The sequence below is a fragment of the Salmo salar genome, chromosome ssa09, assembly GCF_905237065.1.
Source record: "Salmo salar chromosome ssa09, Ssal_v3.1, whole genome shotgun sequence".
In the NCBI taxonomy this organism is placed as follows: domain Eukaryota; kingdom Metazoa; phylum Chordata; class Actinopteri; order Salmoniformes; family Salmonidae; genus Salmo; species Salmo salar.
The window spans coordinates 55,811,345-55,834,022 of record NC_059450.1 but is presented as its reverse complement, the minus strand read 5'-3'; the positions used below and the strand labels follow the sequence as shown (position 1 = coordinate 55,834,022).

The 22,678-nt window shown below is 41.0% G+C and overlaps 1 protein-coding gene across 1 annotated transcript in view; it reads left to right on the top strand.

The window, feature by feature from the left end:
• LOC106611505 (glycine receptor subunit alpha-4) overlaps nucleotides 1-22,678 on the top strand; it is a 126,580-nt gene that overhangs the window by 86,205 nt on the left and 17,697 nt on the right. The window contains exons 4-5 of the mRNA XM_014211771.2: nucleotides 3,886-4,109; nucleotides 5,461-5,543. Of these exons, the coding sequence (XP_014067246.1) occupies nucleotides 3,886-4,109; nucleotides 5,461-5,543 (307 nt within the window). The remainder of the gene's footprint in view (nucleotides 1-3,885; nucleotides 4,110-5,460; nucleotides 5,544-22,678) is intronic.

Genomic DNA, 22,678 nt, shown 5'->3' with positions numbered 1-22,678 from the left:
TCAGATGTCACTTCCAGGAATCCCAGGTCCATAACGAATGTAGTTTTGTTCAAAAAAGCTCATCATTTATGTCCAAAAAGCTCCGTGTTCTTAGCACATGATCTAAGCCAGCCGGACTTCTCGTCATGAACGAGGGAAAAAATATATTTACGTTCGTTCAAACATGTCAAACGTTGTATAGCATAAATCATTAGTGCCTTTTTTAACCAGAACATGAATAATATTCAAGGTGGACGAATGCATTCTCTTTTATAACGTATTGGAACGAGGGTACCCAACATGAACTCGCGCGCCAGAGTCTAATCGGCCATCACCGTTCCAAAGCTCTTGTTCGGTCAGATCTCACAGTAAAAGACTCAAAACACTTTGTAAAGGCTGGTGACATCTAGTGGAAGCAATAGGAAGTGCCAAAACATTAATCAACCCCTGTGTGTTTCAATGGCATAGGCTTAAAGGTAATTCAACACATCAGGTATCCACTTCCTGTCAGAAAATGTCTCAGGGTTTTGCCTGCCAAATGAGTTCTGTTATACTCACAGACACCATTCAAACAGTTTTAGAAACTTTAGGGTGTTTTCTATCCATATATAATATGCATATGCATATTCTAGTTACTGGGTAGGATTAGTAACCAGATTAAATCGTGTACGTTTTTTTATCCAGCCGTGAAAATACTGCCCCCTAGCCCCAACAGGTTAAAGTGACTAGTGATACATTTATTACATCCCATTTTTAATTATTATAGTGGCTAGAGATTTGAGTCAGTAGGTTGGCAGCAGCCACTCAATGTTAGTGATGGCTGTTTAACAGTCTGATGGCCTTGAGATAGAAGCTGTTTTTCAGTCTCTCGGTCTCTCGGTCCCAGCTTTGATGCACCTGTACTGACCTCGCCTTCTGGATGATAGCGGAGTGAACAGGCAGTGGCTCGGGTGGTTGTTGTCCTTGATGATCTTTTTGGCCTTCCTGTGACATCGGGTGGTGTAGGTGTCCTGGAGGGCAGGTAGTTTGCCCCCGGTGATGCATTGTGCAGACCTCACTACCCTCTGGAGAGCCTTGCAGTTGTGGGCGGAGCAGTTGCCGTACCAGGTGGTGATACAGCCCGACAAGATGCTCTCGATTGTGCATCTGTAAAAGTTTGTGGGTGTTTTGGGTGACAAGCCATATTTCTTCAGTGTCCTGAGGTAGAAGAGGCGCTGTTGCGCCTTCATCACCATGCAGTCTGTGGGTGAACCATTTCAGTTTGTCCGTGATGTGTAAGCCGAGGAACTTAAAACTATTTCTGATCAATTTGATGTTATTTTATTGGACAAAAAAGTAGCTTTTCTTTCAAAAACAAGGACATTTCTAAGTGACCACAAACTTTTGAACGGTAGTGTATATAGGTTAAGACCTTTTTTGAAAGAGCACAGTTTGAAAGATATGGTAAATAGAAATCAAACAGGATGGGCATCAGAAATACATGGGAGAGGTTTAGGGTAGAGGAAGGACAGGAGTAAAAACAAACAAAATAGAACTATTGTAAAATAGACTGTGTCCATAAAATGTATATAGTATGAATAAGCTGGAAATACAGGCCTAAGCATTGTTGTTCACTAGTTTTCTCCAATTGGGGGAGGGGTATTAGGGTTGGCGGGTAACAAAGGAAATGTAAATGTTTTAAGATATTGATTTATATGTATATATGTGTATGTATGTATATGTATGTTTTATATATATTATATATATATATATATATATATATATATAAGTATTTGATCCCCTGCTGATTTTGTACATTTGCCCACTGACAAAGAAATGATCAGTCTATAATTTTAATGGTAGGTTTATTTGAACAGTGAGAGACAGAATAACAACAAAAATATAGAGAAAAACACATGTCAAAAATGTTATAAATTGTTTTGCATTTTAATGAGGGAAATAAGTATTTGACTCCCTCTCAATCAGAAAGATTTCTGGCTCCCAGGTGTCTTTTATACAGGTAACGAGCTGAGATTAGGAAGACACTCTTAAAGGTAGTGCTCCTAACCGCAGCTTGTTACCTGTATAAAAGACACCTGTCCACAGAAGCAATCAATCAATCAGATTCCAAACTCTCCACCATGGTCAAGACCAAAGAGCTCTCCAAGGATGTCAGGGACAAGATTGTAGACCTACACAAGGCTGGAATGGGCTACAAGACCATCGCCAAGCAGCTTGGTGAGAAGGTGGCAACATTTGGTGTGATTATTCATAAATGGAAGAAACACAAAAGAACTGTCAATATCCCTCGGCCTGGGGCTCCATGCAAGATCTCACCTCGTGGAGTTGCAATGAGCATGAGAACGGTGAGGAATCAGCCCAGAACTACACGGGAGGATCTTGTCAATGATCTCAAGGCAGCTGGGACCATAGTCACCAAGAAAATAATTGGTAACACACTACGCCGTGAAGGACTGAAATCCTGCAGCGCCCGCAAGGTCCCCTGCTCAAAAATACATATACATGCCCGTCTGAAGTTTGCCAATGAACATCTGAATGATTCAGAGAACAACTGGTGAAAATGTTGTGGTCAGATGAGACCAAAATGGAGCTCTTTGGCATCAACTCAACTCGCCGTGTTTGGAGGAGGAGGAATGCTGCCTATGACCCTAAGAACACCATCTCCACCGTCAAACATGGAGGTGGAAACATTATGCTTTGGGGGTGCTTTTCTGCTAAGGGGACAGGACAACTTCACCGCATCATTTGACGGGGCCATGTACTGTCAAATCTTGGGTGAGAACCTCCTTCCCTCAGCCAGGGCATTGAAAATGGATCGTGGATGGGTATTCCGGCATGACAATGACCCAAAACACAAGGCCAAGGCAACAAAGGAGTGGCTCAAGAAGAAGGACATTAAGGTTCTGGAGTGGCCTAGCCAGTCTCCAGACCTTAATCCCAAAGAAAATCTGTGGAGGGAGCTGAAGGTTCGAGTTGCCAAACGTCAGCCTCGAAACCTTAATGACTTGGAGAAGATCTGCAAAGAGGAGTGGGACACAATCCCTCCTGAGATGTGTGCAAAGTTGGTGGCCAACTACAAGAAAAGTCTGACCTCTGTGATTGCCAACAAGGGTTTTGCCACCAAGTACTAAGTCATGTTTTGCAGAGGGGTCAAATACTTATTTCCCTCATTAAAATGCAAATCAATTTATAACATTTTTGACATGCGTTTTCTGGATTTTTTTGTTGTTATTCTGTCTCTCACTGTTCATATAAACCTACCATTAAAATTATAGACTGATCATTTCTTTGTAAGTGGGCAAACGTACAAAATCAGCAGGGGATCAAATACTTTTTTCCCCCACTGTGTGTGTATATATATATATTTGCAAAGAATATATGAGGAATTGGAAGTGATGCAGACAATTACATTGACAATCTATCTGCAATATTAAAGATAATCTACCCCTAAAACAAATACTAAAAATAAATGATTCAAATCAGTCTGATCAAGATACACATTACTTTGAAAGTATAAATACACTCAACATCTCAAATAACTAATTGAAAATAATTTTATCTTTGTCGCATTGGCTTGGGTATAATTAACAACAGCAAAGGTTATTAATTTAATCAGACTTCCCACTTTACATCAGAGACAGACTATCATGAACAGAACATGCTAATTAAATAATTGAAACCTGGCAACAGTATCATGGCTCAACCTCGATGTATCTTCCGCAATTCCTCACATCCCATCACCTCGCCTCCTTCTCAACGTCATTCAAGGAGAAGGCCCAAATTCCTTCCCCTCTGACATCTTCTCCTATGCGTTTTGAGGAGGAGGCGAGGAAAGAGGAATGCGAAGAATCGAAAAAAGATTAATTGAGAAAGAGCCAATGAGTCAATTTCTTGGTCAATCCACAGGACTACAGGCTCAATGTGTTCCTACGACAAAAATGGAACGATCCCCGATTGGCTTACCAGGAGTACCCGGACAACTCCTTGGACCTGGATCCCTCCATGTTGGACTCCATCTGGAAGCCTGACCTGTTCTTCGCTAACGAGAAGGGGGCTAACTTTCATGAGGTCACCACTGACAACAAACTGCTGCGGATATTCCAAGATGGGAGTGTACTATATAGCATCAGGTGAGCAGAGACAGTTTGGTCTGTGGTCACAGAGGGAGCTAGTGAGTTATTCAAGACAATTCTGCCTATGGCCGAAGGGGAAGCTAGTGAGTTATTCAATTCAACTCTGCCTATGGCCAAAGAGGGCGCTAGTGATTTATTCATTACGATAACTTTGATACCAATATATTAGCCCCTCAACCCGTACACTGCTGTGAGTTGATCTATCTCTCCTCCATCAACATTCATGACCCCAATGAGGGGAATTTAAAAATATGCAATTAAGCATGCCATATTGATTACAATGGCAGATTTATCCGCTAACAGTCATCACACACTAGTCTAAATACATTTTCGTAGCTACCTCTCTGTGCCAAGGATAAATTACACACGCAGAGAAGCTTCAAAGGCTCATTCACCATTGTATTTTTGGGCCTAGTATTGCACGTTATCGCAGCATAATAGCAATGGAGGCTCCTGCGAGTAGCATAGAGCTGGTGGCTCTCGTCGCTCCTCTGGGCAATGCATTACAGCAGGTAATTACACAGCTTCTCTTCAAACCCAAACTCCCTAATAGCTCCTTCTCTTCCTCACGGCTCCTTGAAGACTCAATGCGTCAGTGCTGCAATAAATAAAGGGAAGGATGTGTCTACCAATTAGTTTGCTATTACAGCGAAGCCCTGTAACCAAATGGCATTGTAACTCACGGCATCCTTTGCAATTTGCCTTTTTTGATAATCGGAGAAAACACACACAATTCATGCCGTAATGTATAATAGAGTTTATCTAGGGGGAAGGCCATAAATATTGGTACCGACATAGCATTAGGTACGTTTTCAATCACATTTCTGACCTTCAAAGTCCCTTTGCTGCCCTTTGCATCAGTATTTATTGAGGATCCCCATTAGCTGCTGCCATGGCAGTCACTTGCTAAATTTCCACATTATTTATTACATGATTCAGTTGAGGTTTAGGGTTTAGTGAATGATTTGTCTCAAATAAAATGCTCTTAGTTTTTTAAATATTTTGGACAAATGTATTCCTTGCCACCCATTCTGAAACTAAATGCAGCTCTTTGTTAAGTGTTGCAGTGATTTCACTCTCTGTAGTAGCCTACGTGTAGAGTGTTGAGTCATCCACATACATAGCCAAACTGGCTTTACTTAAGGCCAATGGCATGTCATTAGTAAAGATTGAAAAAAGTAAGGGGCCAAGAAAGCTGCCCTGGGGAATTTCTGATTCTACCTGTATTCCTTTGCCTCTTTGTCTTAATTTCTCCCTGTTATTTGTAATTCTCTTCTTTCACGCTCTCCTTTGCCCTTTACCTTCACCTAAAGCCCTTCTCTCTTTTCTCTCTCTCTTTCTATCTCAGGCTGACTCTCATCCTGTCCTGCCCTATGGACTTGAAGAACTTCCCCATGGATATTCAGACCTGTACCATGCAGCTTGAAAGCTGTGAGTCTCCTTCCTAATTTTCCTTTTAATTCCCTCCCCTCCCTTTTTCACACTGGCTTTTAGTTTATGAATGGAGCGTTTGGTTTTAAGCTGTGAAATTACTTAAGAGATACAATGCATTACCAAAATGATGTTAGACACCTGCTCATCGAACATCTCATTCCAAAATCATGGGCATCAACATGGAGTTGGTCCCCCCTTTGCTGCTATAACAGCCTTAACACTCTTCTGGGAAGACTTTCCACTAGATGTTGGAACATTTCCCACGGGGACTTGCTTCCATTCAGCCACAAGAGTATTAGTGAGGTCGGGCATTGATGTTGGGCAATTAGGCCTGGCTCGTAGTCGGCATTCCACCTCATCCCAAAGGCGTTCGATGGGGTTTAGGACATGGATTTGTTCCGGCCAGTGAAGTTCTTCCACACTGATCTCGACAAACCATTTCTGTATGGCCCTTCGCTTTGTACACAGAGGCATTGTCATGCTGGAACAGGAAAGGGCCTTCCCCAAACTGCACATAATTGTCTAGAATGTAATTTTATGCTGTAGCATTAAGATTTCCCTTCACTGGAACCAAGGGGACTGGCCCAAACCATGAAAAACAGCCTCAGCAAATTATTCCTCCTTCACCACACTTTACAGTTGGCACTATGCATTGGGGCAGGTAGCGTTTTCTTGGCATCCGCCAAACCCAGATTCATCTGTCGGATTGACAAATAGTGAACCGTGATTCATCACTCCAGAGAACGCGTTTCCACTGCTCCAGAGTCCAATGGCGGCGAGCTTTACACCACTCCAGCCGACGCCTGGCATTGCACATGGTGACCTTAGACTTGTGTGCGGCTGCTCGGCCATGGAAACCCATTTCATGAAGCTCCCAACGAATAGTTATTGTGTTGACGTTGCTTGCAGAGGCAGTTTGGAACTCGGTAGTGAGTGTTGCAACCGAGGACGGACGATTTCTATGAACTACGCACTTCAGCCCTCGGCAGTCCCATTCTGTGAGCTTGTGTGGCCTACCACGGTGCGGCTGAGCCGTTGTTGCTCCTAGACGTTTCCACTTCACAATAACAGCACTTACAGTTGACCAGGGCAGCTCTAGCAGGGCAGAAATTTGACAAACGGACTTGTGACTTATGACGGTGCCACATTGAATGTCACTGAGCTCTTCAATACAGGCCATTCTACTGCCAATGTTTGTCTTTAGAGATTGCATGGCTGTGTGCTCGATTTTATACACCTGTCAGCAACGGGTGTGGCTGAAATAGCCAAATCCACTAATTTGAAGGGGTGTCCACATACTTTTGTAATATAACCACATATGAGTGACATTGATTGAGATTAAATTCAATGCCTGAATGTGACAGGCTAGGTTTTGAGTTGATGCTTTTATCAAACATCCTCAGATGACGGTTATTTGTGCATGCATAAAATGAAAGATGGACTTTCTGACACCGACTTGTGTGATTTAGCGACCCAGCAATACAAAATTACTGGCTAGCTAAGTCAGTGATGCAATTCCTGTGCTGTTTATCAAATTTAGGAATCTCTTCATGAAAAATATAAACAGAACAAAGTCTAGTCTATAAAGTCTATGCATAGCATGTAATTCCTTGTTACCAAAATAAAATGTAAATGTGAAAAAAAGTATATTTGCTACCCCTTGCCCCAAGCACTGATAGCATCCACAAATCCAATTTCGAGGATATCAATAATGAAACTTTCATTTTGTGTCCCCTTCTATTATATGACCCACCCCTGGCACCCGGAGGTGGCTTAATTCCACCTCTGCCAGGCCAGACAAAATAACTAGCAAGAGGAGAACCAAATGGGAGCAAACCTGGCTTGGAACACAACATATTTCTTGCTGGGAAATCCAGCAGCAGGCATTTGAAATTAATTATATGTCAAGTTGTGTGGTATACCCATATTTCAATACCAAATATGGTAAAAGATTGATAAATATATTTGTTGTTTGCAATTAAACCTACCCTCCTAAAATGTGGAGAGCAGGTGAGGAGAGAAATCTTGGCCAACATTGGAAAGCATGCCAGCCAGCAAGTTTACTACCTGACAGGGCCATTACAGGAGTCCTAATAATTTTTGATTAAAGGAAGCCCTCCTCTTCGTGTCTCTGAAGGGGACAGCCAGCTCTGTTTTGACAAGTGTTAGTACACCGCCCAGGGTGTGATCACCTTGGCTGCCTGTGGAGGACATGAATAGGACATGTCAGGTTTAACAGGTATAACAGGCAGGTTTAACTATCACACGCTATGCCAACTGCCAACGCTGCACATTGAGGGCAAGAGCAAGGAGGGAAAAGAGAGAGGGATATCTTCGGGGTCTGATAATTCTGAGAATGGAAGTCCAGACCAAAGCTGTTTTGACAGCCTTAATCTTGATGCCTTGAGCTCTAGTATATATAAATAGTATGTACTGTAGCTATATCCTACTTCTTTAAAACCATCATGTGCTCTCGTGACCCAATTTGGTATCCTTAAGTCAGTAAGTAGATGTATAAAGTGTAAATCCACAGGACAGTTAGACAGTAAATCTGAAGCTTGACTAATTCAGACCTCCATCTAAAGGGACAAGACCCATAAAAACTTCGGTATCCTCAGCTAGGTCATCTTGTCAAATAAATCCAGACAGTGCATCTCATAAATTACACTTTGACCACACACTTTGAATATATTAATTTGATGTTTGACTCCTATTAGTGTGTAACTGGGAAGGAAAAGGTAACATTTAGTCACTTTTGTGAAGACATTAATATTCTCCTTGCTTGTTAGGGAAGGATATGTGAATGACTCTGAAATCTTCTGGAGCAAGATAATTGTATTTTAGTGGTCATGTTGTTTTCAGGCTGCTGGTAAGGATCAGGGGATAATGTCTTGAATAATTTCTGTCTTTGTTACACGGGCCCCAAGGGCCCAGACAGACATCAGTAGTATTATTCCAAAGCATTAATGCATGCTACGGGCGTTTTTAGTGGTCCGGTAATCAGATAGAGCCTTCAAAAGTTGTGGGAGGATAGACGGTTGAGGTGTGTGTGTGCGCGTGTACGCATGCATATTATGTGTATGCATATTTGTGTATGAGCATATGTAGGGCCTTATAAAATCTGTTTAATTTTTTTTGCCTGATTTTGTTTTTTCCCAAATCCCATTTCCTAGATTTTGTTTTTCAAATTTTATTCAGGTTTTCACTCTCAAAATCACACATTTTTTTTGAAAATCGAAAAACAACAAAATTGGATGTTCCAAGTCCACATCAATGTTTAAACCACATCAGGAGACCATTTTTTAGGTCTTGGAAAAATTACAGTTTTTGGGTATAGTTTCGCTCTAATGTTTCAGTTTCAGTTTCAAGTTTTAATGTCACATGCACAAGTACAGTGAAATGCCTTTCTTGCTAGCTCTAACCCCAACAATGCAGTAATCAATAAGAATGTAATATTAAAAATAACAAGGTAGAAAAAAAACACACAAGATATAAAATAATACATTTGAAAAACATGATTAAGTAAGCATACTATATACAGGGTCAGTTCCAGTACCATATTTACAATGTGCATGGACACTGGATCGATAAAGGTAGATATGTATAAGGGTAAGGTGACTAGGCATCAGGATATATGATAAACAGAGAAGAAGCAGCGTATTTGATGATTGTATGTGAGTGGGTGTGTGTAGAGTCAGCATAAATGTATGTGCATATTATGTGTATGTGAGCAAATGATGGAGTGAGTGTTTGTATGTGTGTTGGAGTATCAGTGTGCATAGTGTGTAGGGCCCTGTGAGTGTGCATAGAAACAGTGCAAAAATAAGAATGAAGTACAAAAGGTCAACTCCATGTATCCATTTTGTTAGCTATTTAGTTAGCTATTTAGCAGTCTTTATTTGTAAATCGGGATGTGCCGGAACAAAAAGTGAGATTGAGAGGGGGGTCACCTAGGGAGTTTTGAGGTACAAAAAAACACATTTATTATAAAGCACTGCATGCATATCATTGCGTTTGCGTGGTGACATAGAGCAGTAGAGTAAAGGCACTTACAGAAGTTGCACACATGAGGAACATGTTTAGTAGCCTATGGTCTGGAAAAATGTGGCCTTTTTATAAACGCATTTCATGCAATTCTACGTCATTTTAGATGACTAGAGACTTTAGCAGAATCTTTTTTAATACTGCACAAATTATCGAAATGGCAGGCTACTTTGACACTGACAAACTGAGAATCTGAGATCAATAAAAACGACCTTGTCTTGAATCCATCAATAGACTAGGCTTAGGTGTGTGTAGACATATTGTAGTCTACAATATGAAGAGGAAATGATAGTCCTAAAAATGCTTTCCAGTTTCACTGACTCCACCAATGATTAGCAGCTCTCTTGCTGGTGTTGGCCGACACGCTCGTGCCATAAGCCTATCTCTCTCTTGTTTAACTTTGTAAAACAATATTTGGAAGTTGGTAGCGAACAGAATACAGTCTTCTCTTTTCAGCAGGATACATTTGCTTTCCAACCTGTTGTTTTCCCTCAAATGTTTTTTAAATGTTGCGAAAGGCATGTTTTGTCTGCATGCTGTTTTTTCACTGACAGATTTGCAGTGCGTTCCCGACTGTAGGCTATTCCTTGGTTATTGGGCTACAATCCACAGCTAGGCAATTTTTTTAAGTAGCTATTGATCCTCTGTGGCTAAATTATAGGCCTTCTCATGGTGTAGTAGGCTATTCTGAATTATTTAATTTATTTCTGAACACACAGCAGTAATTCTATAACTTTAGCTAATTTATTTCAATTTATCACAGGGTGCTGCAGTTTCTTCAGAACCATTCGCGCAATTCTATAAGGAAATAAATGATGAAGTGCAATGCTGGAGAGATGAGAGTTGCAGAATCATGTTTATCAGAGCAGAGAGGGAGAGAGAGAGATCGTGGGCCGTGAAAGGTTCAACAAATTGTGTGAGGGGTAGGATTGAGCAGATTTATCCATCGCCTTCTCCGGCCATTGTATTGGGCAGTTCAATGGTGAGAAATGTCTCAGTCCTTGGAGCAAATACTTTGTGCTATCCAGGAGCACGAGTACAGGACATCAAACATTTTAAACCTGCATCAGGAAATTGAGTATATCAAAGTTCATGTGGGATTCAATGACATTATGAAGGGCAGCTCAGAACAGCTGAAGATGGATTTCAAAGAACTGATTGGGTCTCTGCTTGACACCAACAAATGCCCCATAATATCTGGCCTTGTGCCCCCCGTAAATCGTGGCATTGATCGTTTCAGCAGACTTTTAGCCCTCCATAACTGGCTACGAGACTATTGCGGCCCTGTGGGTGTAACATTTATTGGAAATGTTGATACCTTCTGGAGACAAATCTTGTTTTATAAGGAGGAGGGGATCCACCCAAATTATTTGGGGTTCCTGGATCCTTTCACAGCCTTATAAGGCAGCGTTGAGATAATGACTTATCAATGACCCAAGCCCAGCTTAATTATTCCCTACCATTGTGTCGCTGAGTTGCCATAATGCTTCAGCAAATGTACATTATCCCAGTGGCTTTGGAAGACACCATGTAAGTAACCTATTGTTTGTCCCTCTAACTGCCTTTACATGCCTCTGCTGATCCTACAGCTATTGTATGCAGTAATCATGTGCCTATGAACCAAAGTTATACTGTTAGTGTCACACCGTGATCGGTTTCACCTATCTTTGTGCTTGTCTCCACCCCCCTCCAGGTGTCACCCATCTTCCCCATTATCCCCAGTGAATTTATACCTGTGTTCTCTGTTTGTCTGTTGCCAGTTCGTTTTGTCCTACAAGCCTACCCGCGTTTTTCCCCTTGCTCCTGTCTTTTTCTATAGTTCCTGTTTTGTAGTTTTCCCGGTTTTGACCATTCTACCGTCCCTGACCCTGAGCCTACCTGCAGTTCTGTACCTTGTCACACCACCCTGGATTATTGACCTCTGTCTGCCTTGAACCTGAGACTGCCTGCCGTTCTGTACATTTTGACTCTGATCTGGATTACTGACCTCTACCTGCTCTTGACCTATCGTTTTGCCTGCCGCTGTTCTAGTAATAAACCTTTGTTACTTTGACACTGTCTGCATCTGGGTCTTCCCTAAAACGTGAGAGTACAAACTGGCCATGACTGACCCAGCAGACTCGGACCAGCTCCACAATGCCATCTCCTCCCAAGAAGCCAGCATCGGAAGGCACAAGGAGTTGCTTCATGGTCTTATGAACACATTGCTGGAGCAAATCCGCAGGTTGCCTGTTAGGCAACCTACCACGATGGTAACCTCCCAGCCACTCAGTAACCTGGCTGGTAGCAGCGCCGCCACTCCGGTTTCCTGGGAACCCCGCTTAACTCCCCTGGAATGCTTAGATGGAGAGTTCTCTCCCCTTACTCGCACCCCTTTTCATGCCATTTTGCTATGGGGAAACCAGTCAATCTCTCCAGGTACTCATCGACTCTGGGGCCGATAAAAGCTTTATGGACGCTATCCTAGCATCCGACCTAGGCATCCCCACTCTGCCCCCCTCCATTCCCATGCACATTAGAGCGCAGGACGGGCGCTCTCTAGGCCGGGTCACCCACAATTACATTTACATTTACATTTAAGTCATTTAGCAGACGCTCTTATCCAGAGCGACTTACAAATTGGTGCATTCACCTTATGATATCCAGTGGAACAACCACTTTACAATAGTGCATCTAAATCTTTTAAGGGGGGGGTTAGAAGGATTACTTTATCCTATCCTAGGTATTCCTTAAAGAGGTGGGGTTTCAGGTGTCTCCGGAAGGTGGTGATTGACTCCGCTGTCCTGTCGTCGTGAGGGAGCTTATTCCACCATTGGGGTGCCAGAGCAGCGAACAGTTTTGACTGGGCTGAGCGGGAACTGTGCTTCCTCAGAGGTAGGGGGGCCAGAAGGCCAGAGGTGGATGAACGCAGTGCCCTTGTTTGGGTGTAGGGCCTGATCAGAGCCTGAAGGTATGGAGGTGCCGTTCCCTTCACAGCTCCGTAGGCAATCACCATGGACTTGTAGCGGATGCGAGCTTCAACTGGAAGCCAGTGGAGAGAGCGGAGGAGCGGGGTGACGTGAGAGAACTTGGGAAGGTTGAACACCAGACGGGCTGCGGCAATACCAATACCACCCCCATCAACCTACGGGTGTCAGGGAACCACAGTGAGACAATCCAACTCCTTGCTCTGCCACGGGACTCTCACCCTTTGAGTGTTTCCTGGGTTATAAGCCCCCTGAGCAAGAGGAAGAGGTCGGCATAACTTCTGCCCAGATGTTTGTCAGCCGCTGTCATCATACCTGAAAGAGAGCCCAGTCGGCCCTTCTCAAGACCACCTCCAGGTATCGATGACAATCAAACCCATGTCTCACAGACCTTTGTTTCCTGTTTCCAGATCTGGATTATTGACCTCTGCCTGCCCTTAACCTGTCATTGTGCCTGCCCCTGTTCTAGTAATAAACTTTTGTTACTTCGACACTGTCTGCATCTGGTCTTCCCTAAAACGTGAGTTAGCACTGAGGCGTTGTGCCCTAGTAGGAAGTCCACTGTGTGCAGCTCACCCTGCACTAACATAAATAACATGAGCATGTCTACTTCTGCTAAGCTTCCCAGTAGAGCAATGAAAGCGTCCCAGAAAAGTGTTAAAATAACCCACGTTAACATACATAGTTTAAGAAACAAGGTTCATGAAACAATAATTTGCTAGTAACAGATGACATTCTCTGAAACTCATTTAGATAATACCTTTGATGATACAGGGATGTTCAGTTATAACATCTACAGAATTGATGGAAATACCAGAGGTGGGGGTGTTTCCGTTTATATTCAGAACCACATACCTGTAAAGCTTAGAGAGGATCTCATATTAAATACTGTTGAAGTAATATGGCTACAGGTACAGCTACCTCACCTAAAGCCCATTCTGGTGGAAAGCTGCTATAGACCACCAAGAGCTAACAGTCAGTATCTGGATAACATGTGTGAAATGGTTGATAATGTATGTGATATTGACAGAGGTATATGTTCTGGGTGATTTAAATGTTGACTGGCTTAGCTGCCTATGCAAGAAAAAGCTTCAAACTGTAACTAGTGCCTACAACCTGGTTCAGATTGCCAGCTTACCTACCAGCTTTGTTACAAACAGCACAGGAATGAAATCATCAACATGTATTAATCACATCTTTACTAATGCTGCAGAAATTTGCTTTAAAGCAGTATCCAAATCCATCAGGTGTACTGATCACAATATAGTAGCCATATCTAGGAATACCAACGTTCCAAAGGCTGTGCCTAATATAGTGTATAAGAGGTCATAGAATAAGTTTTGTAGTGATTTATGTTCTTGATGTGAATAATATTTGTTGGTATGTGGTGCGTAATGAGGAGCAACAAAACACTGCACTTGATACATTTAGGAAATTGCTTATTCCAGTTCCTAATAAGCATGCACCCATTAAGAAAATTACTGGAAAAACGGTTAAATCCCTGTGGATTGATGAAGGACGAGGGATGAGGCAAAAGGAATAGCAAATAAGTCTGGCTGCACAACCAATTGACAAATGTATTGCAAACTAAGAAATCATGTGACTAAACTGAGTAAAAAGAAGAAGAAATTATACGATGAAACAAAGCTAAATGACATAAAGATTGACAGTTAAAAGCTTTGGAGCACCTTAAATGAAATGTCAGGCATTCTTGAATCAGATGGCTCACTCATCACAAAACCCACTGATATTGCCAATTTACTTTAATGATTTTTTTCATTGGCAAGATTAGCAAATTTAGGCATGAAATCCCATTAACAAACGCTGACACTGCTCATCCAAATATAACTGATCAAAATATGAAAGACAAGCATTGTAATTTTGAATTCCGTAAAGTAAATGTGGAACAGTGGTGTAAAGTACTTAAGTAAAAAATACTTTAAAGTACTACTTTAGTAGTTTTTTGGGGGTATCTGTACTTTATATTTATATTTTTGAGTAATTTTACATTTACTTCACTACATTCCTTAAGACAAGATTGTACTTTTTACTCCATACATTTTCCTTCACACCCAAAAGTACAAGAAAATAGTCAAATTCACGGGCATATCAACCGAACATCCCTGGTCATCCCTACCGCCACTGATATGGTGGACTCACTAAACACGCACGCATCATATCTGAATGTTGGAGTATCCCTTGCTTTCCGAAAAAAAAAAAAAAATGGTGTCATCTGGTTTGCTTAATATCAGGAATTTGACATGATTTATGCTTTTACTTTTACTTATGATACTTAAGTATGTTTTAGAAATTACATTTACTTTTGATACATAACTATATTTTAAGCCAAATACTTTTAGAATTTTACTCAAGTAGGGTTTTACTGGGTGACTTTTACATGAGTCATTTTCTATTAAGGTATCTATACTTTTATCTAACCTTTAATAAAGGTTAAATAAATAAAATAAAAAATGACACTTGTGTACTTTTTCCACCACTGGTGTGGAAGAAGTGAAAAAATTATTGTTGTCTATCAACAATAACAAGCCACCAAGGTCTGACAACTTGGATGAAAAATTACTGAGGATAACAGCAGATGATATTGCCACTCCTATAAGCCATATCTTCAATCTAAGCATACTAGAAAGTATGTGCTTTCAGGCCTGGAGGGAAGCAAAAGTAAATCCGCTAACCAAGAATAGTAGCCTTTACTGGCTAAAATAGCCGACCAATCAGCCTGTTACCAACCCTTAGTAAACTTTTGGAAACAATTATGTTTGACCATTTACAATGCTGTAGGGAAGGACAACAAGCACGGCACTTACACAAATGACTGATGATTGGCTGAGAGAAATTGATGATAAAAAGATTGTGGGAGCTGTTTTGTTAGACTTCAGTGTGGCTTTTAACAATATCGATCATACTCTGCTGATGGAAAAAGTTGTTACACCCCCTGTTATATTGTGGATAAAGAGTTACCTGTCTAACAGAACACAGAGGGTGTTATTTAATGGAAGCCTCTCCAACGTAATCCAGTTAGAATCAGAAATTCCCCAGGGCATCTGTCTAGGCCCCTTACTTTTTAAAATCTTTACTAATGACATGCCACTGGCCTTGACTAAAGCCAGTGTGTCTATGGATGCAGATTACTCAACACTATACATGTCAGCTACTACAGTGAGTGAAACTACTGCAATACTTAACAAAGAGCTGCAGTTATTTTCGGAATGGGTGGCAAGGAATAAGTTAGTCCTAGATATTTGGGACAAATCATTCACTCAACAATAAACCTCAACTAAATCTTGTAATAAATAATGTGGACATTGAGCAAGTTGAGGTGACTAAATTGCTTGGAGTAACCCTGGATTGTAAACTGTCATGGTCAAAACATGTTGATTCAACAGTAGCTTAGATGGGGAGAAGTCTATCCATAATAAACTGCTACTCTGCCTTTTTAACAACACTATCAACAGGGCAGGTCCTACAGGCTCTAATTTTGAGGGACCTGGACTACTATTAAAACTTGTTTTTCTACCACTCCACAAATGTCTTGTTATCAAACTATAGTCTTGGCAAGTCAGTTAGGACATCAAGACTATGGGAGGTGCAGAGTACTGCATAGAGCCATGGCTACATGAAACTCTATTCCACATCAGGTAACTGATGCAAGCAGTAGAATTGGAATTTAAAAAACAGATAAAATGTACACCTTATGGAACAGCGGAGACTGTGAAGAGACACTCACACAGGAAAAGTCACACATACACATGATACGACATGAACTCTACACACACACACACACATGAATGTTGTATTTTAATTATGTGATCATGGAGTAATACTAAATGTATTGGGTAAAGTTTTATGAAATATAATGTCATGTAATATTTTAAATTGTATTCGGAACATATTCAGACCCCTTGACTTTTTCCACATTTGTGACCCATTTCAGGAAGCTAGGTGTGTGTCGCGGGTCACTACTTCACAGGCGAGCCTGTGAACGTAACCTTTTTTTTAAATCAAAATGTGTTTTTTGGCAGAAATACAATAAAATAACATTTTATTGGTCACATACACGTGTTTAGCAGATGTTACTGCAGGTGTAGCGAAATGCTTGTTGCAAAGTTTCCTAAGAACTAGAAGCGAGGCAGCCCTCTCTGTCGGCGCTATCTTTGTGATTAATGGCTTCTCGAACATGTGAACTATCATAATAATAACAAACTTATATGCCGTCTGTAAATAAGAATACAGTTGTTAAAACCTCTTGACAGTCGCCTAGGATAGGGGGCGCCACAGCGCATTTTGAAAAGAAATTGTGCCCATTTTAAACGGCCTACTACTCAAACTGAGAAGCTAGGATATGCATATAATTAATACTTGTGGATAGAAAACACCCAAAAGTTTCTAAAACTGTTTGAATGGTGTCTGTGAGTATAACAGAACTCATACGGCAGTCAAAACCCCGAGACAGATCGAAACAGGAAGTGGAATTCTGAATTGCGGACTCAACTTCATCACGTTGCCTATTAATCACACCGTGAGCTATGGTTCATTGAGCACTTCCTATTGCTTCCACTAGATGTCCCCAGTCTTTACAAAGTGATTTGAGTCTCCTACTGTGAAAACTGACAGAATGACACGCTGTGGAACGTGGTCACACGGAGAGGCCCATCACCATTATGACGCCGGCGCCCCTGGCTACCCTCCCCTTTCGAAACGTTTATAAAGACAATGCAATCGTCCCCCTTGAATCTTATTGGAGCTCTGGTTGAAAAAGGCCCTAAAGATTTATGTTATACAACGTTTGACATGTTTGAACGAACCTAAATAAGAAAAAAATGCATTTTGTTGAAAGAGTAGCCCCGCGCACGTCAAAACTTTTGGTGCAGCCTTTAGAACGCGCTAATAACAACAAGCTAATGGAACATAAAGGATGAACTTTTTCGAACGAAAATACATTTGTTGTGGACCTGGGATTCCTGGAAGTGCCTAAGGATGAAGATAATCAAAGGTAAGGGATTATTGACAATAGTATACAAGACTAGATTTGATATGCGATTGTTCCAAGATGGCGCTGACCTGTATTGCTAGCCTATTGTTCTGAGTATCGCATCCCCTTTTATCGCAAAGTGTGATTACCCAGTAAAGTTATTTTTAAATCTGGCATTACAGGTGCTTTCAAGAGATATTCATCTATAAATCTTAGAATGACAATATTACATTTTTAAAATGTTTTCGAATAGTAATTTAGTAAATTGTAGCGCTGTTTCATAGGATGCATTTGAGGGAAAATAGTTAGTCAACGTTACGCACCGATGTAAAATGCTGTTTTTATATATAAATATGAACTTTATCGAACAAAAGAATGCATGTACATGATGTCCTAGGTGTGTCATCTGATGAAGATTGTCAAAGGTTAGTGCTGCATTTAGCTATATTTTGGTTATTTGTGATGCATGTGGTTGGTCGGAAAATGGCTATGTGGCTACTTTTACGATATACTCCTCTAACATAATCTAATGTTTTGCTTTTGCTGTAAAGCTTTTTTGAAATCGGACAACGTGGTTCGATTCAGGAGAGGTGTATCAATAAAACGATATAATTTGAAAAGAAAATTGAAAAAATTTATATATAAAATGTTGTTATGCTAATGGTGATAGGATTTTTCGCTGGATGTCTGTCCCGCATACGGGACGGAGGCCGCACAGGGGTTAAATTATGAGCCTAGTTGGTTTAGCCTCTGAAAAAGCCAGCAGCCTTCCCGCTAGCCATGATTGGCTGAGATAATGAGTGGGCTGGACATGCCGAGAGATAAGTTTGGATTGGTCTGCCATATAGCAACCTTCTGTCTATTTCAGCTGGTCAGTATGTCTAGGTAATCCTGTCTAACCCGTTTTTTTATGTAAAACTGCATAAGTGTTGAAAATCAGTGGAATTCAAGTATGATAGCTAAAGAGATGGAGAAAACACCTGTCTCCGGATTACATCTTCAAACTAAGGGCAACCATGGCATCCGACAGGAGACGCGCCCATCCATGAATGATGTATACGGGTAAGATAGTCTAGCTAGCTACATTTTCAGATATTACACATTTCTAATTTTGACAGAAAGTGGTTTCATTTCAAGATAAAGTGTACTGTTAGCTAGCTAATGTTAGCTGGCTGGCTCGCTAGCTAATGTTACATGTATGATCTTCTTATTTGTATCTCAGAGCCATTTTCTTGGCTAGATACAGCCTAATGTTTGCTAGCCTGTTATGGCTTGAATCCCGTTAGCGGGATCGATATGACAACAGCCAGTGAAAGTGCACGGCGGCAAATTCAAAACAACAAAAATCTCATAATTAACATTTCTCAAACATTCAAGTATTATACACCATTTTGAAGATAAGATTCTCCTTAATCTAACCACAGTGTCCGATTTCAAAAAGGCTTTATGGCGAAAGCAAAACATTAGATTATGTTAGGACAGCACCTAAACAAGAAAAACCACACAGCCATTTTCCAAGCAAGCAGAGGCATCACAAAAACCAGATAGTCAGCTAAAATGAATAACTAACCTTTGATGATCTTCATCAGATGACACTCCCAGGACTCAATGTTACAAAATACATGTATGTTTTGTTCGATAAAGTTCATATTTATATCCATAAACCCCATTTTACATTGGCGCATGATGTTCAGAAAATGTATTCCCACCAAAACCGCTGGTGAATGAGCACATCAATTTACAAAAATACTCATCATAAACGTTGATAAAATGTACAACAGTTATTGAAAGAATTATAGATATACTACTCCTTAATGCAACCATTGTGTCAGATTTTAAAATAGCTTTTCGGCGAAAGCACATTTGTCAATATTCTGAGTACAGAGCTCAACCATCAAAGCAAGCTATACAGATATCAGCAAAGTTCTGGAGTCAACTAAACACAGAATTAGTATTATAAATATTCCCTTACCTTTGCTGATCTTGGTCGGAATGCACTACCAGGACTCCTACTTCCACAAGAAATGTTATTTCTGTTCGAAATACTCCATATTTATGTCCAAATACCTCCGTTTTGTTCGTGCGTACAGATCACTATCCAAAGGCATAACGTGTGAGCGTAAAATAAGAGACAAAAAGTCAAATAGTTCCATTACTGTTCTTAGAAACATGTCAAACGATGTTTACAAGCAATCCTTATGGTCTTTTTAACATAAAACATCAATAATATTCCAACCGAACAATAGCGTATTCATTACAGAAGAAAAAGAATGAGCGGCGCGCCAAACGTGCCGCGCAGTAAACAACTCACTGGTCCCAGGCAGTCCACTGATAGACTGAGCTCCTATTCTCTTCCCAGTATCAGGAGACGCATGAAAAAAGTTTGTAAAGGCTGTTGACAGCCAATGGAAGCCTTAGGAAGTGCACACTGTAGTTTGAACAGGGATTAGATAGAAGAACTACAAATCACTTCCTGGTTGTGGGAAGCTTGTGGAAGGCCACCCGTAACGTTTGACCCAAGTAAAACAATTTAAAGGCAATGCTACCAAATACTAATTTAGTGTATGTAAACTTCTGACCCACTGGGAATGTGATGAAAGAAATAAAAGCTGAAATAAATCATTCTCTCTACTATTATTCTGACATTTCACATTCTTAAAGTAAAGTAACATTTTTACTAGGATTAAATCAGGAATTGTGAAAATCTGAGTTTAAATGTATTTGGCTAAGGTGTATGTAAACTTCCGACTTCAACTGTATATGTGCTATATACTTACAGTACCAACCAACTTACCATCTTCACAGCCAATGTCTGCAAGAAAACATATCTTTCTACTAATCAAAAACAATATTACAACATGATTAAGGTTATTTACAATAACATACAATTTACAACAAGATGTAATGTAATAAAATACCAACTGTCTTGAGGTGGGGAACCGGCCAAGCAGTGAAAACAAGGGTGGGGAAAACATGAGACAAAACATGATGGATGATGGACACGATGGACAGACAAATTCACGCACATTGACGACATGAGACTAACAAGACACATGAAATTGCTTCCTACACCGGGCCACCTCCTTACATTCTCTCACGTATTTCCAGCAGAAGCAGTGGACGCTGACCTCTGTTGTGTAGGGCGTGGACACCTTGGGAGTCCTGGACTCAGGACGGGGACTGGAATCGGGACTGGGAAATGGTTCCAGGCGCCCAGCCTGAAAACAAGAGAATATATGATTTCTCATGGATTTCTGATGGTATCGTGCCATGGAACGTTCCTCATCTCTGCATAGAGTAAGACTGTTTGCAATAGCAAACAGCCCACAATCTGTGCCCCCTTTCTGCTGCTGGACTGCCGGACCCTCCACAGTCACAGAAGTCCCTGGAAAAGATAAGAGAGAGGTGAGTTGTGAGAGAAACTCTGGGGTGGTGTCATGACCACTGGAGTCATACACCATAACTGTGCCAACCTGGCAGCGGAGGTTAATTACCGTGAACCAGTGGTTAGCCTTGAGATTGACTATCTGGACAAACCCCTGGGCCAGTGTTGGTACTGCTGACAGCAGGGCAATGTCGCCCACCACGAGGAGGCCTCCGACTTCTGGATGCTGCACCTGCAAAAAAGCTTGAGCGTGATCAATTGTTAAATTGTCTAACCAGGAGTGTGACGGAAGACTGACCCCCCCAAAGGTCCTCCATCTGGCCACAGAGAGCATCTGGCCTTACCTGCCCCTGTTAGACACTAGTGATGAGAACCTACTATTTTGTCCAGTGACTGGACTTACCTGACCCTGTTCCTCCAGTCCGACGCAAGCCACAAGTGAGAAAATGTGATGAATTAGAGCAGTGCAGTGTGAAGGGGAGATATTAACTTTTCAACCGTTTTTGAAAGTATAGCCTACCTCAAGCTGGTCGCCTTATGACTCAGAGCACAAAGAATCAGACTGATCCCAACTCACTGGCTCTGGTGGATGGGATACTTCCTGGGTGGCTCGGACAGGCGATGGTCGAGTTGATGAAATACTAAACTCTAAGTAAATTTGCACTGCTGTCTTTCTGTTTCTCTGTCTCTCCATCTCTCTGTCTTTCACTCTCTTCCTCTCTCTGTATGGGTCTCTCTCTGTCTAGTGAAGACACCTAGTTAAGGGCAGTTTGAGTTACCGTAATTGCTTACACCTATCCATTTGATTGACCAGGGTTAACTTATAGCTAGATACCTCAATATGACAGACATATAACTAAATGTATAGCTAGCGACATGTAGATGACCAACTAGATAGATGGGAAAGGGTTATAAATGGTTGGTTGTACATAAATCCTTCCAGTTATCTAACAGAAAATAACTGCTTAACCTTTTACATCTAGACGTTCCGCTAGCGGAACACCTGCTCCAACATCCAATGATGGGCGTGGCGCGAAATACAAACTCCTCAAAAATACAAAAACTTCAATTTTTCAAACATATGACTATTTCACAGCATTTTAAAGATAAGACTCTCCTTTATCTAACCACACTGTCCGATTTCAAAAAGGCTTTACAACGAAAGCAAAACATCAGATTATGTCAGCAGAGTACCAAGCCAGAAATAATCAGACACCCATTTTTCAAGCTAGCATATAATGTCACAAAAACCCAGAAGACAGCTAAATGCAGCACAAACCTTTTATGATCTTCATCAGATGACAACCCTAGGACATTATGTTATACAATACATGCATGTTTTGTTCAATCAAGTTCATATTTATATCAAAAACCAGCTTTTTACATTAGCATGTGACGTTCAGAACTAGCATACCCCCGCAAACTTCCGGCGAATTCACTAAGAATTTACTAAATTACTCACGATAAACGTTCACAAAAAGCATAACAATTATTTAAAGAATTATAGATACAGAACTCCTCTATGCACTCGATATGTCCGATTTTAAAATAGCTTTTTGGTGAAAGCACATTTTGCAATATTCTAAGTACATAGCCCAGGCATCATGGGCTAGCTATTTAGACACCCGGCAAGTTTAGCACTGACCAATATCAGGTTTACTATTATAAAAGTTTGATTACCTTTTGTTGTCTTCGTCAGAATGCACTCCCAGGACTGCTACTTCAATAACAAATGTTGGTTTGGTCC